The sequence below is a fragment of the Anoplolepis gracilipes genome, chromosome 3 (genome assembly GCF_047496725.1).
Source record: "Anoplolepis gracilipes chromosome 3, ASM4749672v1, whole genome shotgun sequence".
NCBI classification, from domain to species: domain Eukaryota; kingdom Metazoa; phylum Arthropoda; class Insecta; order Hymenoptera; family Formicidae; genus Anoplolepis; species Anoplolepis gracilipes.
The window spans coordinates 5308670-5332626 of NC_132972.1; the positions used below are offsets into that span (position 1 = coordinate 5308670).

Sequence of the window (23957 nt, forward strand, 5' to 3'; positions counted from 1 at the left end):
ATAAAATATATAACACTTTTATATATATATGTTTATGATTTTACACATACTTTGTTTCGAAGTATATTACTTACTTTTGAACTAATTTCAAACAACTTGAAATGTTATAGTAAATAGAAGTTTATTTTGTTCGACATATCGAAAATGAATAGATTAATTCGTTTAAATTTTCATCGTTTGTTTATAGAGCACTATATTCACAAATTATTCTGTAATAGCTGGAGAAAAATTTTTCGTGCCGCTTGTACATTGATTATTAGAAGCTATGTATGTTTCGATTGCATTATCACAAACATAGATTACATTCCTTTTATAGTTATCATATATCAATTATAATATAGAGAGCTGTCACGATTAATTAATGCTATAATATAATATAAAGAAGATTATCGCGCGCAATATAAAATTTCTTGTTTAGACGTGCTTATCGATTCATCCAGTCAATGGAAATAATTTAACGAGTAAAAATAGAAAAAATGAGATGCGATCTCAAATAAAAATGCGAGAAACATCGTCTCAAGATATAATAAACATAAAAAAAGTTTAAAAGATTTTTCGCTGATTTTTACAGGTCCTCTACATGTGAAATAGTTAAAAAAAAATTTTAGGCAGCTTTGTTTTGAATAAAACTAGTAAGAATATATTTTTATACAAAATAATTCAGAAAAAACTTTCGTCTCGCGAATAAAAAAATTAAAATTTATTTTTATTCTTAGTGTGATTTCATATTTTTTGCAAACATATATTTACATTACTGTACATTCCAATAACTTTTGCATAGAAAAAAAAAACTTAAAAGGGAACAGATCTTTCTCTACAGAAAATTTCATTATAGTCATTCATGACATATATACATATACCATTTTTCGTACTTGTACAAGTTGCTTATTTACATTATTTCACGACGATAGGAATTTCAACTACTAGAATTCTTCAAAACTAGAATAATTTTATATACGTGATTGAATGAAATAAAGATTTGCAAAAGATCGTTTTATTCGATTAAAACTGTTATGTATTGATAAATTTTCATCAAAATTATTTACTTTTTTTATTTTTTGAAATATGCGAATGCATACATGAATGCTTGCAACTAGTATTCATATGAGCGAAAATGTCCGAAAATTATTTATATTATGAAATACCCTCCACGAGCTAATAGTAATTGATGTTTAACTATTTAACGAGCAAATATAAATTGTTAATGGAAAATAAATTATGAGTTACTTCAATTTAATAATGAATACAGTTTATTATGTTGAAATAATGTTTATTATAACATTGACATTCTTTGCAATTAATATATTTCTTAATGAGAGATTTTATATATTTTTTTCCCCTCTCTCGTTGTTTCAATTTTTCATTTTTAAAAATATATAGAATTGTGTTATTTATACAGTTCTTAAATAAAATATACAAATTTATAATTTTTGTTACGTTTCATTTTGCAAATTTCATTCGGTTCTAATTTCAATAAGCAATTTTCGATGAAAACCATTAAAATATTCATGATTAGCAACAAAATTCATTTTATTATTGTATAATATCGAGTAATCTTGTACAGGACATTACTGATTATACATTCAGTTTTCCTGTCTCGTATATTATATGCAATAAATAAAGCGAATTTTTGTATGAACCATATCAATTAAAGAATTAAATTAATTTTTATAAGCTATAATGGTTATCGTACAAATTGCCAATTGTTGATTTCGAAATGTAACCAAAATGAATTTACTCATTCCTTCGAGACTTCTCACTTTACATTCTTAATTCGAAAATGAAAATAGAAGATTATGCGATCCTTATTCTCCAAAATGTACAAATATAATCGAATATTACTCGCGTTCGGCAGATTCAACTTTGGACAGCAATTGAGTCTGATTGAAATATAACAAGTCAATTAATCAGATTCAGTCGACACAGTTGTTCAGCCTAACGCGATCTAGATCGATGACTACTTTTATTAAATTTATTTAGTGATCACCAATTCTATAAGTTACATAATTTCAAGGTGCTTTATTTTACGTCTATAAAAAGACATTTTTCGAAACAGGAAATATTATTTCTTAGGGAAACAGTAATCACTTTGGGAACTATTGATATTTAAACTTCGTGCTTTACAAGTTTGCTTTAAAAACGAGATCAAAATGATAAATCGAGTATAAATCATTATTTATATCGCTTTATAAAACTAAAAAGCTTCCCAGCTTATATATTCGCGCTGATCGACTAAAAAAATGCAATCTAATTGTTTCTTTCTCTCTTGCATTCATACACGTACACATGTACAGACACATTTTTACTCTATCCTTTTCTACTTTTAAAAATGCACTCCATTTGGCATTACAAGCATTAAAACACTTGATTGATTAATTTAACAACAAAAGAGGTCAAGATCTTTTGTCTTGATTGATCAATGAAACGATTCGTGAAATAATTTGTAACACCAAGTAGAGTTCATTCTATGTCAGTCGGCAGTATAAAGTCCACAATGCATGGAAAAAAAATATAGCGCTAAACTTAAACAGAATTCTCGATTGTTATTCATTTAAGTTCTACGATTTACGTATTTTTTTCCATGCGCAGTGGTCTTGATAAGAATTCACTAAATTTCTTGATTTATTGCGTATCAACGCATTTAGAAGTGTAATTGCGCCGTTTTTATCATCAAAAGAGTAATAAATAAAAGATTACAATATAATATAATATAAAAAAAGAAACAAAAGTATGCGTAACACATTATAAAACATTACTCTACGTCACGGCGGTGTATCTTTTCAGTGAATCAGCACCTTCTTCTTCATGTAGACAGGTACAGTCGATGGTAGTCGTTAGCGCCGAAGGCGCAGTTACATTTCGGACATTTCCGTTGTCGCGTTTCGTAACGCGTGCGTAAGCAATCCCAACAAAATACGTGGAAGCACTTGGTGAGTACAGCGTCTTTACGCTTCACTTTGCAAGACGGACACGTCAATGTTTCTTTATATTCTCGCAACTCCTCCGCCATCACTTCGTCCAATGTTTCGGCGAGTTCGATCTTCTTCATACGCTCGACCTTGCGTCTAAGTTGTGCTATCTCCTCCTATATAATTTACATGTATACATATTAATATACTTTATGTAAGAATGTATTAATAATTCGGGACAAAAGGAAGAAGACTGTAGTAATATTATAAATCAAAGTGTATATACCTGTAATCTTTTAGTTTTATATGCTTCAGCTTCTAAAGAACTTGTTTTCTCTGCTACAACTTGCTGCGCCTCCTTCATTTGGGAATGATACTTCTCTGTAACAAAAAGTGTTAGGTTATTCTTGCTGGAAACTAGCTTGTTTGGTTTTTATTAAGGCTCCTGATCCCACATAGCAATTATATATGGAATTGACATCAAAAGCGAGAAAAATCGTGTAAAATTTTTTTTTACAAAATACATCAAAATAAATTAAATAATTTAATATAGCAAAGAACAGGAGCCTAAAGAATATTTATCTTTGTTCATTTCTCCAGTTATTTAACAAAAATGATGTACAGAAGGTCTACTAATAAGTACTGTTAAACACTTTTGATTTCTACACAATTATAAATATTTGCACAAAGTCTCACCAAGATGAAGTTTCAGGTCGGCGGCCGATTGTGCGCTCTCTATCGCCTTCCGCTTGTGCATTTCCATCGCCTGCTGTCTCAGAGCCAATTCCTTCTCCACCGTGGCGAGAGAGTTTTGTAAGAGACGCTCTTTTTCTTCTAACTTTCGCACGACAACGTTTGCCGCTTCCACCTGCGTCGTCAGCGTGGATACCTGCTCCTTCAGCACATCCTTTTCTTCTCTTGCAAGCTTGTGCAGTTGATTACTTTTGATCCTTTCGGTCATGAGCTTAAAGTTGGCATCATCTTTCTCGCGTAGCTGTTGTATCAGTCTGGAATTCTGTTCTTGCATGTCCTCGAACGCTTGTCCAGTCACTTCCATTTCATTCAGAAGCGCTTCCTCCTCCTGCATACCCAATACACAATTCTGTTCAACGTTACATCTCCGTTCACGCACGCTACAGTAACTCAAATTATGTCACCTATGCTTTAATGTTGACAATATAAAATAACTAGAAAAGGTTTTTACACAACACAGAAGATTACTAAAGTAAAAACAAGATAATTCTCAAGTAAAATATTTTGTAATTTTATCTCTTTAATTAATTAAGATACAAGATTCTAATCCTTTTATATTATATATATTGCATCAAAAGCCATAAGAAAAATACACAGAAAATCTATGAAGAGTGATCTACCTGTTTTTGACCAGCAACTTGACGTTGCAAATTGTATGCTTGTTCTTCCAACTTTTTAATTTTTATTTGTGCATCTTCATCAGCTAACTTTTTACGTTCTTCGCGTTTACTTTCCTGTAAAAACAATTTAATTTACATTATTTTATTATTTAAATAAGAATAAAATGCACACAGAGCTAATACGAATACAGGTACTTTAACTACAATATTGTATAGTAAAACATTTCAATCTTTCTCAATCAAGAAGCACAGATATAACTGAACAAAAATAATAATAATCCCTCATTTATTTCATGTATTTATTACATTATTGCATTTATTATCATGCTTTGTTATCACATACATCAAAATGTCACAATTGCTATAACATACTTGAATTTTTTTAACTTGCTGTCGTAAATCCTCCAGCTCTGCTCTAGTTTTACGTTCTGCAGCCATTAATTGTACTTTGTCTCGTTGCTCTTTTCCAACGCCTTTGTACATGTCTAAGAGAAGTTTCATTTCTTTCATTTCATTCACAGCCTTCCTGCAATTAGATATTTATATTCTTTTATTCTTTCAAGAAACACTATATTATATTGTCACGATAAAAATATCTGTATTTCATTTTAGAATGCTAAATATCCGCGAACGTACTTGAGCTGTGCCTTCAAGTCTCTCACAATCTCCGATTCCACCATTTTTCCGTCTTTGGTACGATGCGCGGGATCGCGATGCTCGGTTTTCACAGATTCTTTTTTTATATCTTTTTCACGTTTAATATCTTTCTCCTTTTTTAAAGTCGGCGAAGTTAATGTCAGAGAATCTGGTGTTCCTTTGTTACCCTCATTCTCTCCTACTTCGATAGTTTCCACCTCTTCGTCAGCACCGGATTCTCTCTTTATCGTAACTCCACTTTCTTCTTTTATCTATTTATCACAACATTTAAAAAATTAATATAAAAGTATAAAATATAATAATTAATAAACGGAATCTTATCTTCAAAATCAAATAAATAATTGAATAACATTAATTGTAATATATTTCTGAAAGATTTTTTCCAAAGCTTTATTATATACACGAACAAACGCATGCATAAAAAAACGATAATATAGTAAATAATTTACAATTTCAAAAACTTATATTATCATTTTTTTCAAGTTTATTATATACCTGTGTAGAACCTGGCAAAGAGTTTGATGCATCTTCTTCTTTTCCACTGCCATCTGAATTATTTCCTTCCTTGTTTTCTTGAGATGTTTGCTGGCCTAATTTTGCTGTCAATTCCTCTACTTCTCTTTTTAACTAGAAATATTAAACAGAAATAAAACTATTTTATTTTTAAATAAAACTATCTTATTTATATATTATCTGATAATTCTCTGATATATGTAAAATTTCTCTTGTTATTTATTTAAATTTTTAATCTACAGAATTGAAAGTATTGCATAAAATTTTATTTAGATAAAATTAAGATTAACAATAATATATATATACATATAAATAAAATATTAAAGTAAAAATTTGCAAAGTTAATTAATATTTATGTTTTATATATGATATACATATATGTACCCGAGGTATTTCGGTAGAAGCTTCTTTGTACTTTCGTTTGTAACGATGCACTTCTCCTTTCAATTGTTGATTGTGATTTTGAAGAGAGGTAATTAGATGTCGCATTTCTCGATTAATCGGACCTGTTTGTTCATTGGCCGCTAGATTCTGTTCAAACTCGATGCGAAGCATCTCGTACTCCTTGCGTAATTGCGCTAAAACATCTTCGAGTTGTATACACTCTCCACGCAATTTCTTTTGAGCCATTAACTCTTCACTCTGTAAAAAATATCGTTTTGATAAAGGGTTGATTTTTTATTCTTATAAATACTCAAATTTAAATATGCAAAATATTTACCTCCATCATCTCGATATGGCGTAAATGTGAATTTTTGCTCGATTGCAATTGATTGCGAGCATCATCTAATTGTGTTTTTAACTGCATGGACTCATTATATAATACAGAAAACTGCGATTGCAAACATTTGTACTCTGTCGTTTCCACAATTACCGATTCGGGAAGCTGTCTTATCTGAAACATTTAATGCACAAATTCTATATTGCTTCCATTTCTATGTACTATAAAGGTAACTTACTAAACTGACACAAGGCAAAATTATATTAAATTATATTAAATTATATTAAAATGCTATATATAATTTAGAAAAAAATTATATATTTACGTACATCCATTTTCAACTTTTCTACTTCTTTTAAGGTGTCACGATGTTGCTGATGTAATTTATCCAATTCCTGCAATCTATTGTTAGCTAATTCACGTGTCTCTTCAAGCTCTCTTTGTAAATCTTCCAGCTGTAAATGTGAAACACACATTGGAGAACTTAATTCTGTATGAAATTAACTTATACATGTAACTTTTGATACAGAAAGATGAAATTTTACTTTAGTCTGTGAAACACTGGAAGCAACCAAAGTATTTGGTTTATTGCTGCCTTTTTCATCTGTACCATGAATTTGCTGAAATGCTTTTAATTTTTCAATCGCGTCACCAAGATGATGTTCCAGTTTATCATTCCTCGCCCGCACTTTGTTCAATTCGTATTGCAAATCATCTACTTGATTCCGTAATTCTGCCACAAGAGTATCCTTTCCCATTATAGTATCTTGCAATCGTGACATCTATAGATAAGTATATTTATAGAATAAAAGAAACAATGTGCCTCCCCCTCAATCAAGACAAAATTTATAATAACCAATGTCTGTGTTAATACACAATCAGTAAAATAAAAATTAGAAATATCGACATAAATAAAACAGAAATCAATTACCTTTAATGAGCTAGTATGATGTTTCTCATGCAATTGTAGATTTAAAACTTGTAAATTTCTATTTTCCATCTGAATTTCCGCATTAGCGCGACGTACGACTTCGTCAATATTTGGCGTCTCTTCTGCATAATACGATTTATAATCATGTATCAATTATATTATACAATCTCTTTTGAAGTAATTATATAATACGCCTAGAAAGTTTCTCCAGAATTTCAGAAAATTTCAAGAGTATTACGAACTATATAAAATAAACTGTATGCATCTAACTCAAGTTGTTCAAGAACCGCGCTGATGTAACTTGAAGAGAAACTCTTTCAATATACTGCACTTACCACCATCAAACTCTCCTTTGAGTGCAAGAGTAATTTTTTCATTTCTTTGAGACAAGCGATCAAATGCTTGAACAACTTTAGACACTGCTCGTTTTGACACTTGAACACGATTTGCTAACTTTTCATCTAATTCTTCTTTATCCCAGGAAGAGAGTTGCATGAGAAATGATGTTGTAGCTTCACTCTCATCTGTAACAAAAATAAAGAAACATTTTGTTGAAAGAATTTATTCTAAAGAACTTGTACTGTTACATTGCATCTCTTTTAAGGTCTTCTTACTTTTGTTTTCAGATTCGTCAGCAGTTTCAGCATCAAACCTCTGCAGTAATACACGTATGTCTTCGTTAAGCTGATTCCAATATCGATTAACTACATTAAGTACTGCATCGTCCTGCATTTGACGTTTTTCTAATTGTTCAATTCGCTGTCTCAATTCAGCTTCCATTCTATGTCTTTGCTCCAATCTCTGAAAGATAAATTTTAGAGATGATATATGCAAAATCATATATAACATTTTTAATATAATATTGTATGTGTAAGAGTATATAATTATAATACATATATTATATACACTGATATTTTTGTAATTTAATTTTTCTTATTCTATTTCTCTTTATGTTTATAATTATTTGTTTCAGTTGTATAAAGATATATATATATATATATATAATGTAAGTGTTCTTTTTACCTGCGCAAGCTTCTTATTCTGAAACTGTAGAACTTTCATATCCATCTCTTCAAGAGTGGATATAGGTCCAATTAAAATTGGCTCAAATTGCACTTTTTTGATGGCTGGTTGGGAACTGGTGTCCCCACTATCTGCTGATCGTTTCGACATCTTTGCACAGTTATATCTGCAAATAATGATAAATGCAGTTTTAGAAGGGGTTTATTCAAGGTTTTGTAAAACAAAGTTTCCTGATTTTCTACGTATTTTAAAAAAATAATATAAAAATTTTTAACTTTCCAAAACAAATTATTTTATTGTATGCATTTTCAAATGTACTGAGAAAATTTTTACAAAATATTTTTCATTTCTTTACTTCTGACTGCTGTCAACCTACAGTTGGCAGAAAGCTGGAAGAAGTATGCGTTATCATTTAAAATTATGATAAAGAAAATATAGGTATTGCATATTTAATATTTTGATAAAATATTGAATATATTGAGATAAATATATTTATATTTTAAATAACATTTACATAATTCACAACATGGCTTATTAGCAGATTGCTAATTAACTTACAATAATAATAGCATTATAAAAATTTTTTTTAATTTCTAAAAATTTAAATTTCCATTCCATTGAGAGTTTTTTGAATTTTTTCAAGTATAAAAGAAATCCCTGAAAACCTTAGGTTTTCCATGTTTTTTTAGAGAATAGATAGATAGATAGAGTTCGTCATGTAAATCTCTGGAATTTCAGAATATATAAAACTCTACAGAATACTATTTAAAAATTAAAAATTTTTAGTTTTTCTAGACATTAGTGCTAACATAAATATTTTTATATGAAGAAATAAAAACATATACATTCAGGGTTGAAGAGGTTAAATATAATTGGTTGCAAAAAATCAATGTAAACATTCCATGTAAGCCATCAATATTAGACTCATATGGCAAGTGGGTCTTAAGATATACAAACTCACATATAAGCAATAAATAATTTTCTATTAACAATGGTGGGGGGGGGGGGAGGGAAAGGGCAATAACATGACGTCCGTTTTTTTAACCTCTTTTTCACGATTAACTGTTATGACGATTAGTAAACTATGGACCGAGTAAGGATGGAATTTCTTTTCAGATTGCGTTGAATAGACACGGACCAGACCGGGACGACTATCGTACGCCAGGAGGGAGTACGTTTTTCCAAACAATTCGGATTCCGATTAGTGAAAAAAGCAATTCTGTTGTTATTGATCGTGCGCGCGCGCGCGCGCACGTACTTGCGGGTATACCTTGGTACGTGGTCTTAAGCTTCAACGTCTACTTCCGGCAGCATTCGACACCGTTTCTCGCCGATATGTCATTCCCTGATGTGCCGCGCCTCACGTGCCAGATCGTTCGCCGCGTTCAACCTCTGTGGCATCTTCCGCAGTCTCTTGGACGAGAGTCGTGAACGGGGACAGGAACCGCCAGTTTGTGAACTTCCCTAACGGAAATCACGCCATCGCGCGAAAAACGGTACTCTCGTGTCCGGTAGAGACGCGATATCCTCCGGCTCGCTCGGTATTTATTAACTGTCGGTAAATACAGGAATCGTGTTTATCGACTGTTCGTATCTCTTTTTCATAGAAGAGCGCTGCGATCGATGCATGAGGTCGGGTTAGGTGGCCGATCTTGTTTATACTTCGTAGATCCATGTTACTTATTGCACGTGTGACACGCGGGATTTATTTAATATTTTTCATCATTTTTTTATGAATTAATTATCTCGCACGAGTGATATATTTATATTTTTCGTATCTATAAGAATTAAGGATGGATTCAAAGAGGTTGGCTCTATCAAAAAGTATATTGGACATGAAGGTAAGTTGAAAAGATTCTAACAGTAAGAGATATACAAGAATTGTATGTATAAGATAGAGTATTATTGTACGATAATATAATACACAAACTTATTTGTGCAGTTCATGAAACGGACAAAGGACAAAGTGGAGAAACAGCAGTTTCAAGAGGAAGGAGAGGAGTACTTTGGCAGTATACTCACATCACGTATGAAAGAAACATCGTAGGTATACTTTTAACTATTTTTTTCAAGTAAATCAAAATATTGTATTTAGACTAATAATAATGCACAAATAAAGAAATTCTAGATACTTGAGCTCACTTTATATGATCTACTATTTGCGATAAAGTTTGAAATAGAAATCTATACTTTTATTTATTACATCTTTTAATGTAAATATGTGTATTTTATTATTTTATTATTTTACAAGTGTTTTTGTACTACATGAGATTATAAATAGAACTTTGTCTCAAATTTTATTGCAAATTATTTAAAGTGGATTTAAATATTAAACTGTATTAAGACTAAAATATTTTTATATTATAGTGACAGTGATAATATTGCTGCTAATAATTGCTCACATTTTATGTTTAAGTGGGAAATTCTTTATAGAATCAAGTTATGTTTTCTGTGAGGGACTTATCGACGGTAGATTAAGTTTTCAAGGAATGAATCCAATGATAGAGAAACTAATGGAAGCAAAAGAAAATGAGAAACGTGCCCAAACGAAGACTAAGGAAGAAGTTGACATGTCGGACGAGCAAATGGCTGTTCAATGGCAAAAAATGCGAACAAAGTTTGACGTTATGCGTAGGCCACAATACAAAACTAGTAGAAAATTGCAACATAGCAGAACAGACTGCAATGACGAACCAATGGAGAAGAAACCAAAATTTCTAAAACCTGTAGAATAAATCGGTAATCTGGTAAATAATTGTATAGATATTAGTTGTATAGGTATTATAATAATTACGTATACTAATAAAATGTTTTCTACAAGAGAGAAGTTGATACACTAGTATGCATAAACTTGACATCATAAACTATTTATGATATTACTTTTAATAGTTTTATGTAATAAATTTTATATAATATTTGACACATTAGCATGCATACATTTGGCATCATAAACTAATTATATAAAATAATTATATGATTTTGAATTTTTATATGAAGTTGACACATTAGTGTGTACTGTAAACTTTATACTTTTTATAATATATTAATATATATTAATATATATTAATATATTAATATGTTATTAATAGATTAATAATTATTATATAATATCTTAATAACATATTAATTAATTAATAATTAATATGTTATTAATAATTAATATACAATATATAAATAATATATATTAATAATATAATATAATATATAAAAATATAATATCAATATAAAAATATTAATATTGTATAATTAGTTAATGATGTGACTTTAAATTTTTATATATGTAATATTGTTATAGAAAAAACATACGTGAGATGTTATTTGTTTGTCACGTTGGTATATACAATTTATATACGTGTTTATATATATATAGTTTTTTGCTCATAAATTTATTTTTAAATTTCTTTGTGGCTTTCAAGATAAAGAGATTGTATATTAATTTTTATCCACATGTAATTTTCTTTATCGTAAAATCTGACGCGGCGAGCAGTTCCCGAAATGTTTCCACGCACACACCACCAGTGCAATCCTTTCGCTGTCCTTCTTCCCAAAACGTGTCGAAACTATCCTTCGGAAACTCAAAACCAATGTTCTCAAATATTTCCCGCATTTCTTCTTTATCGCGAGTCTATATGTATAAGTGATTAACTCGTGAGAAAAAAATTTTTTTGCTATTGTAACTTATGTTAGTATTGTTTATATTTAATAAAAGTAAAAATATTGATTGATATAATAATATGTTATTAACTTGCTACGACATGAAACAATCTACCTTAAAAAGATCTATATGTGTCAAGCCGTATCTCGTGAAAATGCTGGGCGATATCAAGCAACGAACAGAAGTTTGATCGCCTAAATTCTCCTTGTCTGGACATATACCAGGACGAGGTAACGTTGTCATTGAAAAGTCCCATCTTTCGGATGGAAGTCCAGCTGCGCGAATTTCTATAATATTTCCTAAAGTTTATATTCTAATAATAAGTACTTATTTATTTTGAGACATTTATTATATATTCTTAAAATATGAAAATATTAAAGAAAGAATACCCGCGTTAACTTACTCGCGCTATCAATTGCTTGAATATTTCCTATGCTGTCACTGTATGTAGTGATGTAATCTGAACTCGCCAACGATGCTTCTAAAATAATATTTTTCTAAAATAATATTTTTAGATATCATTGTTTATGTCGTTTCGAAAATTCAATTGAAAAATTAGAATATGATTTCGAAATTGTTCAATTATTAAATTTAAAATTATTTAATTTTTTTAAAGTTGATTTGATCGATTTAAAATTGTTTAATTATTATATAAAAATTAGTTCTCTTTTCTAATTGACTTTTCTACTTGATCAATTTTATAAGAAGTGCGTATAAGAAAAATTTTATTCTTTAGAAGTATTAAAGTTATCGTAATTTATTTACGTTCTATCTTTGGCAGAACTGGCAATTTGCGTCTCCAATTCAAGAGATTGAGCAATTCTCTGTAATTAATATTTCCGTCTTTGCGTAACAGCAACGTATCCATCAACGGAGAGAGAAATTCCTTGTTCGGAAATATATGATACTTCTCGAAGATGGAGAAAACTTTATTTTCAGGTAGAACTCCGACATATTTCTGAATCATAATTTTATAATTTGTATTTAATTTTATATGATTTGTATAAATATATTAACTTTAATTTTTATGTGTGATTGGTCAATTTGATTAATGTATCTTGTTTAGCTTGTACAGAAATTTAATACTCACTTTTTAATTTATCGTAGCGAGAAAATAATTCATATTTGTGTAAAATTATAATTAAAAGATAAAATAATAATAAAAAACACAAATATAGAAGCATATTATAAACGTATAAATGAATTGACATATGTATATGTATACTTGGTCCAGACAAGAAAGTTCATCCTCTATATCCAAGAATGGTACTTCCGGAACGCGTTTCTTCAGCTTTCGACGGAAATTGCTTAAATCACGTAAACAGTGCCACCAGAAAACAGTCTGCTTGTTTAAATCGGTATCGCGTAAAGCGTCCGAAGCATCAAACTTGTCTTTGACGCTCTTCTTACCGTGCACGATATCTGCATAAAGACGCGATGTTTTCGGGTCCCTCAAATTACAAGTTTGTTATTTTTCTGGAGGCAATTTGCCATTTCTATCATTATTATAATTATTATTATATCAACTAAATTCTTATTCATTTTTTACATGAAAAATTAAACCGTTTATTATTTCTGTCACTATTAAAACTTGAGTGTATTATTTTATGGATTGACAGAAAGATGTAAATGTGAGATAGCCAATTAATAATATTTTTTCTATTTTAATTTTATAAAAATTGAAAATATTGATATCATTTTTTTTTCAATTCATACACATCAGCAAAAAGTATACAGATATAATACAGTGATATATAGTGATTGTTGTTTCAAGAAGATTACTTGATTCGTCCAACAAATGATCTAGTGCGATTCGTGAAATCTGCTTGTCGACGATCGACTAACGTAATTGGTTCATGATTGATCCACGTGAAAAGTCTTTTGATCTGTGATTCTAATCTCTTACTTTTTGTAGGTTTACCAAATCTATCACATTTATCGAAGGGCTTTTTGTAACTGTGTATAAACAAATTTTATATAAAAACAATTCGATCTTGGAATTTGCTTAAACAGTTATAATCTTATCAACGTTATAATCTTATCAACGTTACGTATTGCTTACTCTCTTGTAATTTGTTCCGATGGCTCGTAATGATTATGCGATTTTCGATACCAAGAACGCGCGATATCTTCTCGCACTTCTGTAGTGCTTTCCTCAGTTTCAGCTATTTGTTTCATCTTTCATAAAAAATGCGAATGTTAATTAATTACAATGAATTCCTTATATCAGGAACCAGAAAAGATGACGTTTCGAATTTTATGTTTTAGAAGCATTATTCATTCTTCAAAAATTAAATTGTACCTAAATGATTAAATTAATAAACTTTTCGCAAACATAATACAAAAATTTTACATCGTAACTTTAAACATGATCCTTACACTTGGTCAATTTTTTATTTTCAATCTTCAAAATTTCAATTTGAATTCAATTGAATTCAATTTGAATTTTTGAAGAAAGATTTTTTCAGAGCTTACAGCTTTAAATGTTGCCTCGATATTTCATCGAAATTTTCAAGGAGTGCCCTATTATCTCCCACGAATAATTCCACAAGGGATTGTCCCTATTGCCGATACACCTTCCACTATATAATACGCGATATCACGTAACGGAATACCGTATTCCTATACCAGTTTTGCAATGGAATGGCAGAAACGGAATACGACCTAGCACCCTGACGATGTAACATTATACGCGAAGGATATATCAAATGAAGTTGTTCGGTTAGTTGTTCGTTTTTTTTTATTTTCACGTGTTAATTCCCAAGATGGATTTGCAGTGTTTAAAGAGCAATGTTTTATCGCACGCTGCGTGTCATTTAATTAATTACCGCATTAATTATCACCGTTGACGTTACATAATAATATAAAACTCGCGGTTGAGTAATTTCTGGCATTTAGTATTCCCTTTTGCTTGTACTTATATATTAATTATGTATGAATGTATATGCTTATTATTTTTGATAATAATAAGTACGTTCTTTGTTCCTTACAATTAGTGTATATAAATAGCCAACAACATTTAATAACACGATTATCTCTATTTCTAGATTTGACAAAAAAAATATCTCTCTATCACCTGTTCTGTCATCAGGAGACCTCGTTACGCTTCTAAACTGGAATTTTTCCGACATCGACAGATTTTGTATCGATCATGACGTTTTGCCACCAAAAAAGGTTAAGAGCTTCTGTAATATTCGCATTTGGCGTAGCAGAAAGATGTCGGGAGAATTCAAGTAGAAATCTAACAAGATCTGATAATGAACAGCTGGCAGATTGACGTCGCAAAAATTTAAATATCATTATCATATTTATAAATACCCGTATTATTTGTAACACATATAACATTCTTATTATACATATATATATATAGATATATTGCCGTACAAAATTCGTACAGCATATATATATATGACATGTATATTAACAGCTGTGCCTTTACTCTCCGGGAGAGTAATTCGCGCTCATTGCACCACTTTTCCGAGATTTAATGTATTCTTACAGCTGTCATGTCGACCATGATGCAATAATATAGGTTATTTCACCTTGTTTCTCAGATGAAATACTGGACCGTTAATTGCGGTAGCATGTGGTTCGCCTTGAACGGCTCTTCCCTTTAAAAATGCCGCAGGATGTGGCTGGCAATCGAAAATCCTGACCCGATGACCGCGTCAGTAAAATAAAAAAAAAAAAAAATCAGACTCGATAAAATTCGGATCGTAAACTCTCATGTACACCGTTACATTGAACAACATTGATTTCGATACACGACAGAGATATTGTGAATTCTTATTCATATACGCGATACTCATACTGCTCAATAATATTTTTGATCTCATGATTTGATTACGATGAAACGAAATGCGCAATCGAATCGACATGTCATTTACAAAAAAAGAATCTAAGGTATACATATATATTCCGAAAAGCTTATAAATAAATCGCCATTCAAAAACGAAGGACATATCTCAATGAAGAAAGAGAAATTTGTGCGATCTTATTTTATGTAAAAGAAGGACACAGATTAAGAAGATTTTTATTAATTTTTATAAATTAAAAAAAACTTATTAATTAAAATTTTAAATTAAGTTCATTAAATTAAGTTTATTTATCATGTAATACATATTATTTATTATATAAAATTAAAATTTGAAATTAAGTTTGTTCAAATATATGAAATTTATTAAATTAAGTTTGTTAAATTGTTTGTTAAATTAAGTTTGTTGAAAGTTATAAAATTTATTTAAATAATAATATAATAATAATAATAGAATAATATATGTATATAATTATATTTTAATATCATTTTTATTTATTTCAATATTATATTAATAATTGAACAATAAAAAATATTAATAATAAATTATATAATCTGATTTTTTACAATTTAAAAAATTTTTATATTAAAATTTTAAAATATTAATATATTTTTAATTATTTAATTTTTTTAAATTTCTATATTAAAATTCAATATCTATTGTTAATAATAAAATTGATATTTATATCAAATAAAACGTGTATGGCGCGCGTGAAGCGCGCGCCTGTAATGTTCTAGTCATTTACAAAAAGGGAAAGAGAAAATCTAAGGTATACATATATATATATTCCGAAAAGCTTAAAAATAAATCGCCATTCAAAAACGAAGGACATATCTCACAATCAATGAAGAAAGAGAAATTTGTGCGATCTGATTTTATATAAAAGAAAGACACGGATGGAACAAAAAACCGGTTTCTGGAATTAATTTTACACTGATGCGTGACTAAATCGTCGCAAATACATTCGCGCCTGATTATCAAGAGGTAGAGGATTAATAGTTCTGATTAAGTCTTCTCAAGTCTCTTTTTATGTTACGTTAATTTACTCATTTATTAATGTTGATGTACGAATTTCTCAATGATGAAACGAGGTGTACATGGGAAAGGAAGAGTTATGTAAAGGAAGGCTCTGTTATCAGCCTATCCGTTCCGAATGCATTGTCAATTAGCGTTTACTTAGAAACAAGCTCATCCGTTTGTGCTCCTTCCTACTCGATTTGCTCGTACAATATATGATTAAATCCTGATTGCGTTTAATGCGATCGCGTCGTAACGAACGGTAACCACGTATCTATCGGCCACGGCGACTTGTTTCCTCAAAAGGCGCGGCGTGCACCAATTCGCCACCGCGAATAAAACTATACCGCGAGAGGCGATGCAGCTGGATTAATAACGAGAGTGCGGATGCACTCGCGTTACGAGCACTCGCGACGTGTTATTTACAGAGAAAAGAGCGCGCGTTGCCAAGATTACGGACAATTTGTGCGATACCTCGGTGATTGGAATCGTGTCCGGAGGGGAGGGGGAGTGATCGGGGAAATCTCTCGATACGAATCTCGGGGAGGCACACACAATGCAACGACTTTCCTTCCTGGAGTTGAACGCTCCCCCTCCATTCAGCTGGTATTCCATAATTGTTCTGAAAAAGCAATTAAAGCTTACGATCCATCGATCGGAGAATGATTAGTTCCACGACGATGAAATTAATCGTATCTCGGTATCTTTTGATCGAAGAGATACAGGGAAGACGAAGAAAGAGATTGTGCACTACTTCGTTGCTGATGATAACGACACGAAGAAAATTTTTTTTATTTCTCTGTTTTTTTTTTTCCTTTTTTTTTTTTATACATTCATATTGATCACCAAATGCCATCACGTACAATAATTAATTTTCGTGAAATATTGTGTGATCACAAATTTGTACAATATATATTTTATAGACTTGAATAAAAATACATTTCTGATTGGATAATTTAATAAGAATGTAATGCGTATGATTATGCGACTATTGATTCTCGATAATTTAGAACGTGTATTGATCTACCTGGCACGTTCATTCTACTTTTTTTTTTACATAAACGAGGAACGCGTCGCCGAGAGTTTTATGAACAGAGGACGCGACAGACGGTCTTGTTGTTCGTCTTGTACGTGCTAAATATTTGAGTCAGGTTGTCGTTGGCATTAAACGACGAGCAAACATCGCCGATACACCGCGGAAGAGAACGCCGTTCATTTATCAAGTGCAAACAAGGCACCGTTCTGTCTACCTTCCTCGCATCATCCCTTAGAATAAGTTTTTCAATGTGTATATGCATAAGTTATACATTCACAAATAGCTCAGATAAAAATTATTTTTAACACATAGCCACGATGATACCAGAGAGATTAACTAAAAATAGTAATAGATTTCTATTAATGTATAAATATATCTTTCATTTTGTTAAATATTTTTCATTTTTAATATAAAATACAGATCAATTGATATAAAATCTATTTAATTTTTCGCTATTATTTGCAAGCTCGACATTGAACAAAATTTATTTTATATAAAATCTATATGTACTTCACACGACGTTCTTTATGAAAGAATGAGAGATATTCGAGCATGCAAAATATTTTACTTGATAAAAAAAACTTTCTCGGTAGGATAGAGATAAATCTCTTGCTCGTGAAATATTTTTGCACAAGATACGAATCTCAAGGAAACGGCTGCGAGAAGAGAGAACCGTCTTGCTTGAAGAAATCGTATCCGTAAATGCGCGCAACGAGAAAAGCCCGAGATCTCGGTCGACACTCGATATCACGCCCAGCTGTGCGCGGCAGCGAGGATTTTTAAGTTACAACCTCGTGTAAAGAGAGAAGCGCTAAACGAGCGCTTGAAATTCACGCTCGTTACGTCGTCGTACTGCATTTAATGCAGCAGTTCCCAAACTGCACAAGTAAGAGTAATAATAAATCACGGAAGAAATATTCCAAGAAAAGATAAAAATGACATACTGTGATGCATCGCGTCAAACGTATGTGTATTTCTAATTTTGAAATAGACCACATATTCGAACGTAATTGATATTTCTCCTGTAGTAAAACTTATTTTCATTATAAGAAAATATATCTCATTAAAGGAGAGCTATTATTTTCTCGCTTCTTGGTTTAATTAACCGCAAGATACACTTTATAGATTCGTGTCTCGATTCCAGAATTAAATTTGCAACTGTATGATCTTAAACTTTCGTGAAATAATTATATTCAAATATAAAAAACCATAAAGGATATGAAGGAACAAAGCAGAAAATATCGTAAAAAAAAGATTTCATCGCCAGCCATAAATATAAAATGCTGTGCAAGTAGAGTTAAATGGCTCATTGATCCCGAAAGGGGGAGAGGGAAGGTATTTCTTTTGGGAACCTCTGACAGCCGGCAGCATGTGATGTGATACAAAACAGTGTCAGTGAGCGGGGTCAGCATGTGGGTAAAACGGTAACTGAGCGCGAAACAATATTTGTCCAATAACCAGTCTCGAAAACGTTCTCTCCACGTGCTAATGGATTTAGCAGTGACAGAACGCAAGACCACGTGTGCGCCCCGCTCCGGCGATGAACGAGCGTGCTCTACACGCGCGTACACGCGCGTGTTGCACGAATGTTTGCCGTGTGCCGTGCCGTGCCGTGCCGTGTCGTGTCGTCCCCGTCGTGTTTCACCGCGACAACGATCGATGGGATTTTTATTCACATGCGAACAAACAAACCGTCCGTCTCTCGGGTTTCCATCGCGGCCAGCGAGCTCGAGCGATTCGAATTCGGGTCGAATTCTCTAACGCGCGGGAGACCCCGTTGTTTTACACATCGTAGATTTATTGCGGAACACGTCATTTCCCGAGAGAGGCTCTCTCTCTCAGCAGGTGTAATTACGGTACAGCAAGCACTGCTACACGCGTGCGCCTCTTTCGACTGAAACATTTATCCCAGAGAGAACATGTTGTAGAGAGATTAAAAGAACCATGAGGATTTTTAAGTTTGAAACTTCAAAAAGAAAAGAGAAATAGATGTTTATATTATTTTGTAAATAAAAAATATATAATTTATAAATATATTTTTAAGAATGAAATATGTGAAAAGATAATAAAGATAAAAATATGTAGAGTTATATTACATATCTTTCAACGCTCAATATATATATATATATATATATATATATATTGATATATTGATTATATTTTTTTGGAAAGGGAAGGAAGAATTAAAACTGCTCGCGTAGTGTATGTACTTTTTCAGTATAGAGAGAAATCAGGGACAGGAAAACTGTGCTAGATAGATAGAAGAATTTTTCAATTACCTTCTCGAAATGTTAACTCTATTATTGCAGTAAAGTAGGTCGACATGAAGTCGCGACTGATCTCTGCTACAAAGTCTGATCATTGTTCATCGTGGACAGTTTCCTTTCGCCCAATCGATCGAAGAGCCGTTCGCATAATTATCGCGACCCTGATAAAGTACATCGGGACGTGAACGGTAATGCGTCCTGATATTGCTTTCACTTAACATTTAATATTTTTACTGATTTCAAATGCTCAGCTAGGTATACCCAATTTTGCAGCGTTCGATTTTTAACAATATCAGAAAACAGGACTTTTATGTTTTCAATTTTTTGTTCTAGCTGTTAAAATAAACCTTCTGAATAAAACCTTTGTTCAAAAAATTTGTATAGTACGATAGCGATTCGATACAAAAGTCAATCGGAAAAAATAAGTAATATAATAAATAATTTATAAATAGATATAACAACTTTGATGTGTCTGCACAGTTTATATTCCTTGCCTTCCGACTCAGATCTATTATTTTTCTTTTTCCTATCAAAATCATCATCTTTCTTCATGTAAGACATTAAAGCATAAAAGCATAAAAACATTGTTTTATAAATTTTTAAAGATTAAATTTTTTATTTACAATTTTATATTTTATTTCGTATATTTTTTAAAATATAGAATATTTGGCAACTGTTGCATATTACTTTACTCAAACCTTATATCTTTTGATTTATTTCAGATAATAAAGATTCTAAAATATATTATATATTTTTTGAAAGACCGTTGATAAATTCTCAATTAATTGTAATTATTATGCAGGATTCTTTTCTGTTCACGATTTAAAAAAAAAAAATAAACGGTTTTACCAGTTTGACATTTTCGATATCTTCATGATGCTTGTTTCATTTCGACTTTTGCCGTTATAATGTACTTATCGTTCTTAGAGAATGACTTCGAAATAGCAGCAGTAACTTCAACTCTATCTTCCATCATCATACGTCATACGTGTTCGCAAGTCGGGTTCATCAATTTAACGGAGAGAGAACAATTTCCCTTTACGTATCTTAAAATACGGTCGAAAGTAGCGTTGTTCTCACGTCTATAATCTGCGTATCTATAATTAACGTGACTGAACTGACCACAAAGGCACGAAACGCATGTTAATGGAACCTTTGTATTACCATCTATCAGATCAATAGCTTAGATAACGTCAGAATTTCTGAACAAGGTCGATTTAGCCGGTCGTTGAATGAGTTATCTTAAAAATGGCATGCCATTATCTTTGATCTGAGAAATTTAAGTGAAGAGTAAAGAAATTTTTTCAGAGACAGAAAGCAAATACCTATTAAGTATTTCTTAATAGATTCTAATAGATTCTTAATAGATTCATAGTGTACAGTTTGTGTTTTTTTAATTTAGTAATATTGTTTAAAAATTGATACATTAACTTGATATCAATATTAATTAATATTAATATAATAATATATAGATATAAGAATAAAGTAGATAGATATAAGAATAAAATATAAGATATAAAAGATATAAAAAGACATGATATAAGCTCGATGAATAAGATAAGCAATACTGTTAGTGGAATTAATATGTAGCGATGTGTAAAATGTATTTTTTCTTTTTAATGAAAAAATTATATACATTATATATATATATATATATATATATATATATATAAAATTTAATCTATCAAATTTAATCTATCAAAGAGTTCTTAATTTATACATTTCGTGAAATTTCTTTTAAATAAATTTATTAATCAAAGAGACAAAAAGGCAGTATATATATCTCCGATGTAGATAATACATATTCTAGATAACGAAACGTGTCATTGTCAGTAAAAAAATTTCGCAGCTATAAAGAGAAAGATATCATATAATTCGGCATTTATAGTATGTACATACACTATACTTATATCTCGTATACTCAGTACACGATTACATTTGAGGCCATTATCGTTGTAATTTTAGAATCAAGGAAACCGAGTTAATGATATCCGATGATATGTCATTTCTATTTCAGACACTGCCTATATTAATTCGATATCACGTCGATTTACATTCTCTTTAGTAGATAAGACTATACAGATATGTGTGCGAGCTTCACAATCTTCCGCAGAATTGTCGTATCGCAATATAATTTACGCAGCGACAAGTCATCGCATTGTATTGGAAAATTTTCATGAATAAGTAAAGTGCAAAATGTAAAGAAAAAATTAAGATAAAATTGTGATTGTCCAACATTTAATTCCTTGACAAGTTATTAATTTTATTCTCTATACTCTATATATATTAAATCTTAGAATTCTGCATAATAAAAATTATTACAAATAACTATAGAATAAATTGTAGAAAAAAAATATAAATTTAGAATAAAAGTAAAATTTTAATAAATTGATAAATTTGTCGTGCAACACTATGTGACACTTTTAAAGAAAAAGTTATTTGATTTTTAATATATCTAATTTTTGATAAATTTTCTTTTTTACGGGCACCTCAATGTATATAAAAATATAGGAAAATATAGAAAAGAGGGAAAGAAGTAGTTACAAACTCAATTAATTGTTTACATATAAATAAATCGATGATAAACCAGGAGTTTAGATTTAAACTTATCGGACAGTTTCTCTGTATTAATGGCAGATTAATTATACATAATTATATTCTCAGAGGTACATACATATTACGAAACATACACTACGTGATTATTATATTGAGATAGGTAAAAAGTTATAAATGACTAGTTTCATCATGAATTGTAAGATATTGCCGTTTGCGCGTGTGTATGATTCGGTCTACGTGACTTTAATAAAAATTTTTCTTTGTAGCACAAAAGCCATAATTAAAGCCATAAACATTTACAGAAATGCGATTTATGTTAGACATTAAAATGAAATTTCATACTGGAATATCTTGTAGGGTTCTTTCATTCACACGAACCAGTTTCGTAATCCCGAACTTTTCACTTTTGTGAATGTCTGATCGCATACCTAGATTTCATGGACCTTAAATTCTTACTTTCGCTCTTAAAGGGAATTTTTTTCGATTCATATATTAGTTACATAAATATTTTTAAATCCCTACATATTTTCGTTTTTTTTTTTTTTATATAAAAATTTTCTCTGGTAAATTTTTACTTTATTAAAAATCTTTCACTTTAGAAAACTATGGATCCTTAAAATTTCACTTTAAGATTTTCAGTCTTTATGTATATATAAAGCTTGAAATAATATGTGAAAATGTCCGCGCTGTTACATACTAATATCAATTATGCATGTATTAGTCAATATTATGATATATATTAGTCAATTATGCTCGATAAATGGGTTGTCGGTATCTGATATCGTGTTCGACAAAAAATCGCAATCTCGCAAGATTGCTGTTCGCTCTTTCGATGTTCTCTTATTATGCCATACCGACGATTATAAACATAAAGCGTTAACGATTATCCGTTTAACTCACTGACAGCTGACATTAGCACACGAATTCCCGCGCATTGCTTTTGATACTCTCGGTTCTCTCTGCGCTCACCTTTCTATCAGTGATAGGATCCCGTAGCGTGTATGTACATACATACACGGTGCTTCAAATAGTCAAATGTTTAGTCAATTTTTGTCATTTCAACAGATACAAAATTTTCTTTTTTATGAAACAATTATCGTATTACATCCCTCTTTCCCTCTTTTGTCATTTCAACAGATACTAAATTTTCTTTTTTATGAAACAATTATCGTATTATTTTCCCTCTTTTCCTCTGCCTTCTGTTCTTCTCCTCTCTTGTGTATAAAGTAAGATAATGGAAAGTAATAAGAGATAATATTAAAATGATATTGGTTTCATTAGTTCTCATTGCTTCTAGTTTATAGAAATGATATTGCGTTTGCGTTGTGTAAACGGCAGTTTCTTAATCGATTTCGTTTATACATATTGTGTTTTCTATCTTTCTCTATAATGGATCAATATATATGTATATGAATCGTCCTAGAATGCCAGATATTTCTACACTTTGTGCTACAGTTTATTTCAAAGTCAGACAAACTGACAAA

The 23957-nt window shown here is 30.6% G+C and overlaps 3 protein-coding genes across 5 annotated transcripts; 1 reads left to right on the top strand and 2 right to left on the bottom strand.

Annotated features, from left to right (window-relative positions):
- Window positions 1–1344: 1344 nt before the first annotated feature.
- On the bottom strand, window positions 1345–9570 carry Bre1 (E3 ubiquitin-protein ligase Bre1). Of its 3 annotated transcripts, none has more exons than XM_072887633.1 (16): window positions 9398–9570; window positions 8128–8293; window positions 7719–7905; window positions 7440–7628; window positions 7105–7226; window positions 6719–6955; window positions 6503–6628; window positions 6174–6347; window positions 5837–6094; window positions 5435–5566; window positions 4919–5190; window positions 4655–4808; window positions 4283–4396; window positions 3606–4011; window positions 3196–3290; window positions 1345–3085 (listed from the first exon to the last, which is right to left on the bottom strand). In XM_072887633.1, exons 2-16 carry the CDS (start codon window positions 8275–8277, stop codon window positions 2804–2806), a joined length of 2898 nt encoding a protein of 965 aa, XP_072743734.1. In that variant the 5' UTR covers window positions 8278–8293; window positions 9398–9570; the 3' UTR covers window positions 1345–2803. The 3 variants fall into 3 exon arrangements, with proteins under 3 accessions (XP_072743734.1, XP_072743733.1, XP_072743732.1); XM_072887632.1 differs by lacking the exon at window positions 9398–9570 and adding an exon at window positions 8686–8714 and having other exon boundaries at window positions 3606–3990; XM_072887631.1 differs by lacking the exon at window positions 9398–9570 and adding an exon at window positions 8686–8714.
- Window positions 9571–9625: 55 nt separating this feature from the next.
- Window positions 9626–11065, top strand: Mpp6 (M-phase phosphoprotein 6). Its single transcript, XM_072887661.1, has 3 exons — window positions 9626–9968; window positions 10070–10170; window positions 10544–11065. Exons 1-3 carry the CDS (start codon window positions 9921–9923, stop codon window positions 10860–10862), a joined length of 468 nt encoding a protein of 155 aa, XP_072743762.1. The 5' UTR covers window positions 9626–9920; the 3' UTR covers window positions 10863–11065.
- A 501-nt stretch (window positions 11066–11566) lies between these two features.
- On the bottom strand, window positions 11567–14934 carry LOC140663557 (EF-hand domain-containing family member B). The gene is made up of 8 exons (XM_072887797.1): window positions 14859–14934; window positions 13845–13960; window positions 13565–13738; window positions 13008–13233; window positions 12548–12740; window positions 12186–12263; window positions 11897–12069; window positions 11567–11752 (listed from the first exon to the last, which is right to left on the bottom strand). Exons 1-8 carry the CDS (start codon window positions 14868–14870, stop codon window positions 11567–11569), a joined length of 1158 nt encoding a protein of 385 aa, XP_072743898.1. The 5' UTR covers window positions 14871–14934.
- Between the last annotated feature and the right edge of the window lie 9023 nt (window positions 14935–23957).